The following is a 14,279-nucleotide window of genomic DNA, read 5'->3' as shown; positions in this document are numbered from 1 at the left end:
TGTTCAAAGGAATTTCCCATTGAAAACCAAGTGCAAAATTTTTGATCCAAAGGTAAAAGGAAAGCTTTTTGTGATAACGGCAACTTGATTTTTATATTAAATTCATAGTCACTTTTCAATGACTGTTTTTGATCACATGAAGAATATTAAGAATCTTTTCAGGAGTTCCCATCATGGCTCAGCAGAAACAAATCTGACTAACGTCCATGAGGACACAGGTTCAATCCCTGGCGTTGCTCGGTGAGTTAAGGATCTGGCTTTGCCATGAGCTGTGGTGAAGTCACAGGCGTGGCTTGGATCTGATATTGCTGTGGCTGTAGTGTAGGCCAGCAGTTAAAGCTCCGATTCCACCCTAGCCTGGGAACCTCCATATGCTGTGGGTGCACCCCTAAAAAGACAAAAAAAAGAGTCATTTCACGTACATCTACAACTTCAAATTAATCACTTTTAGCCATTTTTGATCAATTAATCAAAAATGTTTATTGAGTTTGTGCTGTGTACCAGGTACTGCTCTTTTTCACATAAATGTGTAACCAAGTCTCATCTTTATGGAACCAGTATAATGGTTGGATACAAAGAACACACAATCAAGCCAGTAACAATACAGGATGTCAGATAATGAAGAGAGCTGTGGTTTCCAGTCATTCCATTCCGATGAAAATCCCCATCTATCATTTTTTTCTAAAATTGCCATTTCACTGTTTTCATTTCCTCTACCTCTTAGCAGCATTGTTTTAATTTCAGCTAAACCTGCCTGAGGATCTTGTCTTTGAACCCCTTCTCCTCTCCAACCTCTTCCCATTTTATACCTATATTAGAAGGCATATACATGTTAACAACCCCAAACAGATGTCACCAGCTCATACCTATTTGCTGAGCTCCAGATTCAATAACCCAATGTCTAATACCTCCGATAGAACTAAAAAAGTCATCTCAAAGAAAGAAATCTTACTTTTCTCTCTGAAACCTATTCTTCCCTGTATACTCTCCTTATCAATAAGTCTACTCAGTAGGAATAATCTGTTACAGGTGATAAGCTCATAAATTTCTTCTTTTAGATGAGGTCTGAATAAGGCAATTGGTTTTGCTTAGGTTGTACCACATGACACAAGGTAGTCTGGAAGTTGGTTTCTCCATCTCATCAAATTACAGGATACCAACATGGACAAAAGCACACATGATCATATGGGCAACCCCCCTGTTACAGAACAGAGTAAAGAGATGGTTCTGGAAGGTAACTGTGTTAAGTTGTGACAGAACCAGGTCAGTATACTTCTTTCTATATCTACAGGAGGATGGTAGTCTTTCTTAAGCCAATCACCACAGTGCAAGGTCAAAAGTCATGCAAGAGAGATACATAAACATTGCAGTCAAGTTCCAGGAGGTTGACAGGGAAGATTTCACAAAGAGATAACTCAGGCTATCTCTTGAAAGACCTATCGAACTTTTCTAGGATGGAGTGAGAGGCAGTGGGGACATGCCAGGTGAAACACTCCAGACACTGAACTCATCTAAACATTTGATAATGTCAGGGATTTGCTTCACCTTGACATTTTTCTCATTCATAGGCACAATACCAAAGTTTCCTTCCCCATCTCAAATGCTGCATTTTCTTCCTAAGTTTAATATTCTTACTGTGTTTGCCCAGGTGATTAGACATTAGATTATAGAGAATGTGTAAACAGAACAAAATTCCTTGAATTTGAATTACTAAATAATGTAAGTACTCTAAGTCCTACTGCCTTAAGCATCATGGCATCATATACCATACAGTGAGGAAAAAGTTTGATTCAGAGAAAAATATAATTTTTTGAGTGTATCCCATGGGATATAGAAGTTCCTGGGCCATGGATTGAATCTGAGCTACAGCTGTAAACTACACCTCAGTTGCAACAATGCCAGATCCTTAACATGCTGAACCAGAGTGATCTCCAAAAAATACTATTTTTTTTTGAAGAAGAGAAAGAAAGCTCTAACCGTATATATTAACTTTTTTAAGTCCAACCTTGTTAAATATGATGTTAGGCAGATACTTTTTATGGACGCATGCTTTTTGTTTTCTGTTAAGTCAATAGAGAGGTTGTTTTCCGATCCTTCCATATAAATGTTGAGATTACAAGGAAAAGTCATAGGATCATCATCATACCATCTGTTCCAGCCGATTTGTTTAAGTCACATGCTTTTCAGTGTTCTTACTAAGCTGTCAACAAACTGTCAGTTAATTATGAAAACCTAACAGCTTGTCAGAGGTTAATATACTGAGTGAGATCATGAGTCAGTATATCATGGGATCAATTACAACTGATTTACAATTTCCAGAACACCTTCTGTGTACAAGTGAACTCTTAAAGATATAAAAATGACATCTTTGGATCCTACAGATGAAGAAAAAGGAGAAGGTAATAATTGTTTTCTGAGCATCCATTTCGAAGGGTCATCTTGATGTTTAGGTTGCCATTTGATAACTATGTAATTTAATTCAAGCTTTTTCCTTGTGATATTTCAGTGGAGAAAAATCTTACGTGGTACTATTTATAGAATATAAACACGGAAACTAGTGTTTGCCCTTTGTTTTTCTAACACTCCACTGCTGAGCTCAAATGCCTATCTGCAATAGAAATAAGAGTTCTCCTAAAGAAATGTTATCTGACTTTTAACAATCGTTATGTTTCACATTACCTGACATACTAAATTATTCCAAATGTATGATAGCTTTTGTTGATATAAAATATTTTTATTTTTGTATAACTTGGCATTTTAAAGACATTTTAGATTGGAAAATCAGAAGACTACCAGTGGAAAAAAATTAATCATGATTAAAAGCATGAGAAATAGATTAAAACAGTATAAATAAATTGCATGTACTACATTAAAGATTTACACAGTCACCCTTATCAAGTTTTAGTGAAATATTTTAAAGTAGATACTACTACTCTGTTGCCTTTTGGCAGAAAAAAAATTTCAGGAGATTGTTGATCTAGTTATAAATGTGCGGAAGTTTACTCACCCAAGATTTGTGAGATTTTACTCATCTATTAAAATTAATTGCTCATTTATTCCATATGTATATTTTATATATAACGATTTTTTAATTTTTTTCCACTATAGCTGGTTTACAGGGTTCTGTCAATTTCCTACTGTACAGCATGGTGATATTTCAGTGGAGAAAAATCTTACATGGTACTATTATACATGGTACAATTATACATACATGTATACTCTCTTAAGATCATGTAAATCTTTCACCTTATTCTCTATTTTATTTAGATAAACTCTTTTCCATGTGGGATAGTGTGTCTGTGTGTGTTTGTATGCGTGTATGCACACACAAAGAAAAAGAATGAGAAAGAGGGAGGTTAGGAGGGAAGAAGAAAGAGGGCAGAGAAAGACAAACCCTTAAATGAGCACATTTAGGAACTTTAGGACTTCACCTTCCCCCAGAATTATAATGGGGCAGGATTGTTGCCATGCCTCCTCCCTCCCTCTCCTGGTTCAGAGCAGGAGGAACACAGTGTTCAGAGCTTGAGAAGAAATGTCCCTTTAGCTGAACTGTGTGCTTTATTCTTGGTCTCTGCCTTAGATTTAAAATATTCCATCCTATTCCATCCAGTTGTCTTAAAAACAAATATTTACCCCAAGGAGAAGGATTAAACTATACATCAAAATGACAGCAAAAGGATGGATTGCAAATGAAAATATTTAGTTTTCTCAGGTTAGTTTTCAGATGTTTTGTAGCAGTAGTGGAAATAGCAATTGCATTCAACATTGTCAGAATGGAGGAAAACACCCTCTTTCTTGTTACCCTTGCATGCAAGATGATATTCATTTATGCATACATTCATTGCCTGTGCAATAGGTGCCAGGCGATTTGGTAGCCCAGATGATATAATGCTGAAGAAAAAATATTTCCAGCATTCATGAAGCTCTAAAGAGACAGATACATAGTCTAGTGTAGAAAGCCAACATTTTTCAGTAATTACACCAATGATGCATAATTACAAAGAGATGGTCTGAAATGAAGGAAAATTGATCTATAAGTAGAGTAACTAAGAAGTTTAAGTCAGGCTTGGTGTTGTGGGGAGGGATTCTAAGGGATATTTTTGATATATGATGGTCTTTTAGTGATAAATGGGGAGGGTGTATTTCAATCAGGGGAAAGAGTGTATAAAATCCTTAGAGTAGAAATGGACAATATAAGTTCAAAGAACTGCATAAGGTTAGTCTGGCTGGAGAACAGTTATTTAGAGAAGAGGTATACATGAAGAGCCCAGATGCTGCAGGAACTTTGAGGAACCAGTGCTTTAGTTTTTTATCTTAAGCATAAATGAATATATCCCAAAGTTCCTAGTAAAGGCGGTAACGTTATGATGTTTGAGTTCAGAATGATGGCTCAGGCTGTGGTGTGGAGAAGGGATTTAAAGTACACCTACCAAAGAGTAGAAGGCCAGGAAAAGACAAGGTCAAGGCATCTTCCTGGAGAAGTGGTACCCATAGCTTGTACTAGGGTTTGACAGTAGACTTGCGAAGGAACGAATGTTTGAGAGCTATATTATGAAGCCAGACAAATAGAACTTAGAGATGGGTTTAATATGAAGAGTGAAAGGAGACAGAGAGGTCAAAATTGTCTCCTTTGTTTCTGGCCTGAGTAAATGGATGGATGAAAGTCTAGAAAGGCATGATTCTATGAGGAATTAATTTTAAAACATAAAAGCAGAGCTGTTGAGTTGGCTAATTAGACCAATCTTGAGCTTGAATAAGAAGTGATACATGTAATTAAAACCATAGACTATATTGAATGTCTGCCTGGGTGAATGTAGTAGGATAAATGGCTCATGAGATTAAATAAAATGTGATATTTAATGGCAAAATAAAGAAGTAGGATGAACTTGTAAAAGGGCTGAAGAGGTGTTTTTTAAAACTTCTACAGAAACAGAAGAGACAGATGACATAGACATCAAGTTAAGTGACCATTTTTTGAAAAAAAGAAATGTTAATCTAAGAGAGTAATGAGGATAAAAAGTGTGATTGGTCAGAAAATGTGACAGAATGGGATATACACCTACTTCCTCAAATTCAGAAAGGGGGATAGATAAATTTTCTTAAAATATGGGTGATTTGAACCTATTTAAAGATCGAAGAAAATCTTGAGTCACAGATCTTAAATACATTAAATAGCCAGATTAATCAATTGGCTAAGTTTCTCAAGAAGTCAGATGAACAAACTGGATTAGACAGGAGGATAAAGAGTCCCTTTTATGTCACCATGGGGACAGAGATGTGAAAAAGATAGAGTGGAATATAGTTGAACTCAAAGATAGATTTGTTTATTTTGAAGAGGGCTTCAAATTTAAATGGAAATAAATTTTATAGTTTCTCTGGTTTATCCAAAAACATAGAACTGTAGAAAGAGTCAAATGACTTTTAGCTTAAAGCACTTAAAAAGCAATTATCTAGGATATATCCTTTTAGACACTATTGAAAGACTGCATTCATAACTCAATATAACCCATCTGCATAATTTTTGCTGTACTTCAGTTTATTAAGACATAACATAGAAAGCTATCTTATCAACTGCTCACTAATACTCACCAGTAAATTATAATAGCCCTAGTTTTATTAGGCATAATTCACCAAACATACTTAAGGAGGAGTTTGAGATTCATAAATATATCAATAAATGTATTCTATATGGATGCTTAGAAAATTGAGCATGGTTTGATGTTTTCTGTCTTTTCAATTTTTTTCTTTCAACCTGCATTCATTAATTTTTCTTCAATACATTTTTATTGGTGCCTATATTTCTACTTATTTAATGTTATGTAAGCTGTATGAGTAAAACTAACAGTGTCTGTTATGACAAGGCAGATCATAATCTTTATTCAGAGAAGCTTACCTATTATTGATTCAGTTGAAAATCACTGCCAAGGTTTGATTAGATCTATGGAGATATCTATTTGCTATTGAATATTTCTTGATAACTTTCTTCAACATATAATATATTTTCTGATTATTTGCCATGTTAATTTTCACAGGTGAAAAGGATGTTTAAGTGCTGGTCAGCTGTGTTGTTTCTTGGATTCATTTTCCTGGAATCAGAAGGAAGGCCAACCAAAGAAGCGGGATATGGCCTTAAATCCTATCAACCACTAATAAGATTACGGCACAAGGTACAGTCACCATTCTGAATTAGTGATTATGAACAAAACTATTAGTTGTCTGTTTTACTATTCACTTAGGAGCATTTACTTCAGAATATAATTTACATACAAAAATGTTTTAAAACATGAAATGATAGTACTCTTGGTAATTACAATTAAGGAATTAAATACTTCTTGATAAAGTATAGAGATTAGTCATTTAAAAATATATCATTAGGAGTTCCCGTCGTGGCGCAGTGGTTAACGAATCCGACTAGGAACCATGAGGTTGCGGGTTCGGTCCCTGCCCTTGCTCAGTGAGTTAACGATCCGGCGTTGCCATGAGCTGTGGTGTAGTTCGCAGACGCGGCTCGGATCCCGAGTTGCTGTGTCTCTGGCGTAGGCTGGCAGCTACAGCTCCGATTCGACCCCTAGCCTGGGAAACTCCATATGCCGCGGGAGTGGCCCAAGAAATGGCAAAAAGACAAAAAAAAAAAAAAAAAAATATATATATATATATATATATATATCATTAAAAGTTTACATGGAATATAAAGAATTTATAAAAATAAGTGAATATATTAAGACAATTACCTTATTATTTCCATATTAATGTTAAGTTTAGAACTTTTTAAACTAAAACACGTGTCATGTTCTTGAATTTCCTCAATGATATACAGAAAAGGATGTCTCCACAACTGGACATACATAGTTTGGCTACATTTTCATTTTTAAAGACATTTTTATTAGATGTTTTAATTTCATTAAAACATCATAATTTTGGGTAGTCTAATGTTAAGGAAATTCTTTACATTAAATATTTTCAAGAATAAAGGAACTTGACATATAGACATACTGCAAATTAAATAGGTTATATACTTAAGATAAATAAGCTAGACATTTTATTTTATTTTTTATTTTGATTGATTTCTTAGGGCTGCACATGTGGCATATGGAAGTTCCCAGGCTAAGGGTTGAATTAGAGTTGCAACTGCTGGCCTACCCCACAGCCACAGCAACACAGGATCTGATCTGGGCCTGCAACATACACCACAGCTCATAGCAAGGCCAGATACTTAACCCTCTGAGGGAGGACAGGGATTGAACCCACATCCTCATGGATAGCAGTAAGATTCTTAACCCGCTGAGCCACTATGTGAACTCCCAGAAGTTTTATTTTGAAATAGATCATGATACTACAGTTAAGATACTGAAGAAAGTTTTATTCTATCAAATACATGTGTACAATATATTTTCATTTTCATAGAGTGGAGAAAAGACAAAACGCCAATTATTAAAAGAATATATGTATATTTGTAAATTTCTTATGCCACTTGTTTTAAAAAAAATTGAAATAAACAAACATAACTATATTGATTTTCTCCCTTACAAGCAATACCTATTATTAATATTGACAATGAATATATTTTTGCTGAAATTCTTTCAGAATATTATAGTATTTTGATAAAATAGCTATCCTTTACTGGGATTTTTATGGGCAAGACACTAGGTGAAGCTGTTAAATTTATTATTTTATTTTAGCTTCAAAACAACATTATGAAGATGTATCTATTTTCATTCTATAGATAAAAAATCAAAATTCCCAGAAATGTTAAAATATTTTCTGAATTCATTCATTTGCTAAGTGTATTGATGGGCTAGGGTATAACATGCAGGATAGATCTGCTAGGCATAAAAAAAGAAACTAAGTAAAATATAAAATATAATTCAATATCAAAAAAATCATGGTAGAATTTAATCACATGTAAAAGTGAATAAATTCTTAAAGTGTCTAGTCTGGAGAAATACAATTGGAGAATTGGGTTTATTGCTCTATCTTTCAATTATCACTCATTTCTCCTACTTCATGGACTGGCAATAAGTTTTATCCCAGCCCCAAACATAGAAATAATAACTCCTTTATGAATGCTCTTAAACCACATTATTAATTCAGCATATTGACTCATGCTGTTACAGCCCCAGTGCATATTTATTCTGTGCTATGTGTCTGCCTTAAGTTATGAGTCTTGAGATCAACACCATGTCTTTCTAATCTTTTCATTCTTAGTGCCATGAGTATAGTAAATACTGTTTAATTGAATTGATGGTGGAAAAAATGACAGGTAGAATACATGACTAGGAGTTTTTGATTGTTCCCCTGCTAGAATTAATACCATAGATATTTATGTATCAGTGTGCACTTATAAACAAGTTCAAATTAAATTTGGACATTGAAGATACATTATTTATGCATTGCTATGGGATTTAATAAACTTTTAAAGAAGGGAAACAATACAATGAATTAAACCTGTTTTAAATACACAAATATCTACCCAAAATGATCAAAGTCACCTCCTAATCTTTTCCATCACTGTGAGTCTTTACATCTAAATTGATAGAAATAATACATGATCACTGGTATTTAAAAGCAGAGACAGGAATTCCCGTCGTGGTGCAGTGGTTAACGAATCCGACTGGGAACCATGAGGTTGCGGGTTCGGTCCCTGCCCTTGCTCAGTGGGTTAAGGATCCAGCGTTGCCATGAGCTGTGGTGTAGGTTGCAGACACGGCTCGGATCCCGCGTTGCTGTGGCTCTGGCGTAGGCCAGGGTCTGCAGGTCCGATTGGACCCCTAGCCTGGGAACCTCCATATGCCATGGGAGCGGCCCAAAGAAATAGCAAAAAGGACAAAAAAAAAAAAAAAAAAAAAAAAAAAAAAAAAAAATTCAGTAAAAAATAAAAAAAGAAAAAAAGAAAAAAAAATAAAAGCAGAGATAGAGAATGTCATGTAAATACTTAACTTTCAGATGACTTAAGGTAGAGGTGACATAAAACTATGGAAGGCATTTTGTGACTCTATGTGTCTGTGTCTGTATGTGTTTGTGTGTAGGTATGTGTGAAAGTGTATATTTGACAGGAATAACCCTGAGTTGTGCAAATGCCTAAAAATCCCACCAGATACTTTCTACATACTATCAATTCCAAACCCAGCCACTGGAATCTACCCTTCCCTTTTCTGAGACCTTGAAGACTAACCTCATGACAGTGTTTTTGTTTGTTTGTTTGTTTGTATCGGTCACTATTTAAATTGCAGGAATACCTGGTCATCCTTTTCCCACTGAGTCCCATTCTAATTAGATTCACCTGCTACTTTATTGGTGATGCTTTCCCAAAACATAATTGAAAATCAGCTCATAGACATTGCCTAGATCCCCTGTTCAATTTATTTTCATCCATAGAACACATCATTATTTGTCAGGATATCTATTTCATCTATTTATTAGTTTGTTGGATGTTTCTTTCTATTATGATGCAAGCAACTGGTTATCTTCCTGTACCACAGGAACAGTATTAGGAATGTGGAAAACACAATACAAATATATATGGGATAAATAATTAATTCTGCTGGCTGGAATAAATCTTAAATCAAGATTATATGCATATATGCAATTATGATGTCATTAATTTGAATTAATAATGTATTAGTCCATGATTTTCTTTTCTGTGGAAAGGTTCAATCATAGACTTGGAGAATAGATTTGTGGTTGCCAAGGGGGAGGGGGAGGGAGTAGGATGGATGGGGTGCTTGGGGCTAATAGATGCAGACTATTGCCTTTGGAATGAATTAACAATGAGATCTTGCTGTGTAGCACTGGGAACTATGTCTGGTTACTTATGATGGAGCATGATAATGTGAGAAAAAAGAATGTATACATTTATGTGTAACTGGGTCACCATGCTATACAGTAGAAAATTGACAGATCACTGTAAACCAGCCATAATGGAAAAAAATAAAAATCATTATATAAAAAAACAAAAAAATGAATTAGAAATAATTTCCTTTCAGATCATTTTATCAGAAGAAAATCAACAGAGCCAATGTTTAATGACTTTTTAAAATATATCATTTTGGAGTTCCCATTGTGGCTCAGCAGTAATGAGGTAATGAACCCGACTAGTATCATGAGGATGCAGGTTCCATCCCTGGCCTCAATGGTTTGAGGATTTGGCATTGCCATGAGCTGTGGTGTAGGTCACAGAGCCAGCTTGGATCCCATGTTGCTGTGGCTGTGGCATAGGACAGCAGCTGCAGCTGTGATTTGAGCCCTAGCCTGGGCACCTCCATGTGCCTCGGGAGCAGCCTTAAAAAGAAAAAAAAATTTAATAGCATTACATAAAATGATTTCCTCTTTTTTTTTTTTTTTTTAACCTACTCCTTTTTTTGTCTTTTTGTCTCCTTTAGGGCCACACTGGCGGCATATGGAGGTTCCCAGGCTAGGGGTCAAATCAGAGTTATAGCTGCCAGCCTACACCAGAACCAAAGCAACAAACCATCTAAGCCGCACCTGCGACCTACACCACAGCTCATGGCAATGCCAGATCAAAACCTACATATTTTTATTTAAACTGCAAAGAATACACACATCCATAATTCTATAGGACTTAGGCAATGCATAAGGAGATTTTCTATTTGGATTAGGTTTTACTAATATTAAATATTAGTTATTAACTACAAAACTATAAAATGAATAATATGTACAATAGATCTTGAGTTCTGATTAGAAACTTTCCACATTTTCCCCAGAGAGGTGTCCATACATTGAATCTGGACAAATTAGGCACAGAATTTATTTTTATGAAATATTTGTTTGTCAGCTATATAATCCTCTTTTGGGAGCAATATACTGAATGTGAGACTTATTTGTCAGATTACATAGAAATATTGTAACTATAAATATAAACATATGTACATAGTTATTTACAATTCTATACACATACAAATGTGATTGAAAATATATTTGTCTATGTCTCAAGATAAAAATGCATAACATGGAGTTCTCGTCATGGATCAGTGGAAATGAATCTGACTAGCATTCATGAGGATACAGTTTCGATGCTTGGCCTCAGTGGGTTAAGGATTCTGCATTGCGGTGAGCTGTGATGTAGGTAGCAGCTGTGCCTTGGATCTGGTGTTGCTGTGGTTGTGGTGTAGGCCAGCGGCTACAGCTCCGATTCAACCCCTAGCCTGGCAACCTCCATATGCTGCAGGTGCGGCCCTAATAAGACCAAAAAAAAAAATTAAATATAAATTAAAAATGTGTAACATAAATGCATCATGCTGTTTATAGAAACCTTAATTATAGTCCATAGTGTGTATCTGAGGGAGATTATCCTGTGTTTCATCCAATGTGTTTACCCAACAAGCATTTATGGAACATAAATAGAGGAATTCATTAACACAGTAAAGCTGTAAAATACGATTACAAAATGCAAATCCAAACAGAGGCTCTTCTTTTATTATCAGTTTAAAATAAACATTGCGTGCTAATATTGTGCTGCATCCCTACATACACATTCATGGTGGAAATTTAATTCTATAATAATCCTGGGATACAGGGAATATTATTCCTGTTTATCCAAGTGATGTTATTAAACTCCTCCCAGAGAGGAAAAGTAACTTTCTCAAGGAGAAGAGAGGGAAACAGACAGAATCGATGAGATAAGGAAGAGGTAGAAAAGAACACAGGTAGACCCCAGGTGAGAAAAGAGGACCAGAAAAGAATAAACATGATCTTGGTAGTAAAGCAAGAGGCACTGACTTCAAGGAGAAACATCTAATGCTCTTTCAGATTGTTCCTCCTGTCCCTTCAATAAACACAGCCACAGTATTCCCATATCCATCTCTTGGCCAGATTGAAATGAAAGTCCTCTGAAGGTTGCTGTAGCGCTTGTTTAGGCCAACCTCCCACTGGAGACTTGTTAGGAAGCGACAGTCATCTCCCCAACTGCTGGCCTGTTCCTGGGAATATGAGTGTTGAGCATAGTAGTAACTGATTGCTGCTATGTGCATTTGTGATAAAGTCCCCCGAAGTCTCCCAATTTGAAGCCATCTCCAGAATTTGTGCCCTCAGAGCAGCCCATATAGAACTTAACGCCATAGGCATTGACTGTTTACCAAGTACGCTGTTAACTTTGTTCTGTACATTAGTTTGATTGTATGAAGTGGTTTTATTACTATTTGATAGGTGAGAAAACCAGGGTTCACCAATATTTAGCAATTTTTTAATACCACACACTTAGAATATTAGGAGACAGGATTTAGGAATTAATATAGTGTATATATCTTAATGCCTGATCCACAATGAGTATTTTTGTAGTAACTTGACCCTTGTGCCCTCTCTTATTTATTCTCCCTGCATTTTGATAACATAATAGCAAGGCAGGATTTTATATCTCGGATCCTTCATGGTTGATGGGACTCTACATCTAGTTCTGGTGAGTGAATTGTAAGAAGCACCGTGCAGTGCATCTGGGCTGAGCATTTTAAACCGATTGTAAAATCTTACCGAACTCTCCGTTTCCTCTAGCATGACAAACAGCATCTGCTGAAATAATCTCAAGTGTCTAAATCAATAGGATGAGTAAAACACCCCAGCAATTAGTGATTATCATGAAATGTGAAATGAGGGGAAAATCCTTTGTTTTAAACTACTGAGATTTGGGGATTGTTTGCTATCTCAGCATAACCATAGTCTCTGCTCACTAACAAAAAGAGAATTAGAACTAGTTCTCATTGTGGCTCAGTGAGTTAAGGACCTGAGATAGTATCTCTGAGGATGTAAGTTCTAATCCTGGCCTCCTCCATTGTGTTAAGAATCCTGTTTTGCCTCAAGCTGCAGTGTAGTTCATAAACGTGGCTCGGATCTGGTGTTGCTGTGGCTGGCATAGGCTGGCAGCTACTGCTCTGATTTGATCCTTGATCTAGGAACTTCCATAAACCACAGATGCAGTGGCAAAAAAGACAGAGAGAAGAGAAACTAGAACCTAAACTCCTTTCATCTAACCACAAATCCTGAGCTCCTTTTCCTATAATCTCTTGGTTTCCTCTTTTAAAAAAAAATTGTGGGGGTATAGATGACTTAAAATATTGTGTTAGCTTCAGCAAAATGAATAAGTTATACATATACATATACCCTTTTTTTTAAAAAAAAGTATTTTCCCACATAGGCCATCACAGGGTACTGGGTAGATTTCCCTTTGTTATACAGTAGGTCCTTGTTGCTTATTGATTTTGTATACACTAGTGTGTACATGTCATTTCCAACCTTGAAATTTGTCCCTCCCCCCAACACTTCCCCTTTGGTTTTGAAATCTTTGAGTCTGGTTCTGTACTGTGAATAAGTTCCTTTGTATAATTTTTATTAGATTCCACATATTAGTGAATATCATATCATTATCTCATATGATATTTGACTTTCTCTGATTTACTTCACTTACTACAAGAATCTCTAGGTCCATTCATGTTGCTGCAAATGGTATTATTTAATTCATTCTATGGTGTAATAATATGCCACTGTGTATCTGTACCACATATTCTTTATCCATTCCTCTGTCCATGGACATTTTAGGTTGCTTCCAGGTTTTGTCTATTCTAAATAGAACTGCAATGAACATACGGGATGCATATGTCCTTTAAAATTATGGTTTTCCCTAAAGAGATGCCCAGGAGTGAGACTGCTGGATCATATGGTAGTTCTTTTTTTTTTTAATACATCTTTTTTCTTTTTTTTAATTGTTTTCTTTTTGCTCTTTATTTATTGTTTTTTCTGTCCATGGTGTGTAGAAGTTCCCAGGCCTGGGATCGAACCTGCACCACAGCATTGACAATTCCAGCTCCTTATCTGTTAGGCCACCAGGTAACTTCCACATGGTAGTTCCATATTTAGGTTTTTAAGGAACCTCCATACTCTTCTCCATAGTGATTGTACTAATTTACATTCCCTCCAACAGTGTAGGAAGGTTCTCTTTTCTCCACACCCTCTCCTTTTTCAGTTCCACTCCTAGCCTTTTCTTCTTCCCTTTCTTTCATCCAGGATTTCTCTCTTCTCTCTGCTTCTTGCTGGGTCATATTTTCCCATTACAATTAAACCTCCTGTAATACTAATGATTCAGAATGGGACCTTATATCTTATTGGTTCTCTGTAAATCCTATCAGAGTCAGTGCCTCACCTTACATCCCTTTTCTTACCTACATCACTGATCACACTGCTACACTGTTCACTGATAATGGTAATCAAAGCCAAGCTTGAGGGAAGATCTTATGAGGACCGTAAGGAGTGCCTTTGTTTATACCTAGTGGGAC

The 14,279-nt window shown here is 35.8% G+C and overlaps 1 protein-coding gene across 4 annotated transcripts in view; it reads left to right on the top strand.

Moving 5' to 3' along the window:
* Positions 1-14,279, top strand: part of FSTL5 (follistatin like 5) — a 788,412-nt gene that overhangs the window by 43,786 nt on the left and 730,347 nt on the right. For all 4 annotated transcript variants that reach the window (XM_021101310.2, XM_021101308.2, XM_021101309.2 and 1 more), the window contains exon 2: positions 6,033-6,167. In XM_021101310.2, the coding sequence (XP_020956969.1) occupies positions 6,042-6,167 (126 nt within the window). In that variant the 5' untranslated portion in view covers positions 6,033-6,041. The remainder of the gene's footprint in view (positions 1-6,032; positions 6,168-14,279) is intronic.

Source organism: Sus scrofa, chromosome 8, assembly GCF_054392235.1.
Source record: "Sus scrofa isolate SSC_HxYL_T2T_F1_AM1 chromosome 8, Sscrofa_HxYL_maternal_Yorkshire_Landrace_v2.0, whole genome shotgun sequence".
In the NCBI taxonomy this organism is placed as follows: Eukaryota; Metazoa; Chordata; class Mammalia; order Artiodactyla; family Suidae; genus Sus; species Sus scrofa.
This window is presented reverse-complemented; position numbering and strand designations above follow the sequence as displayed.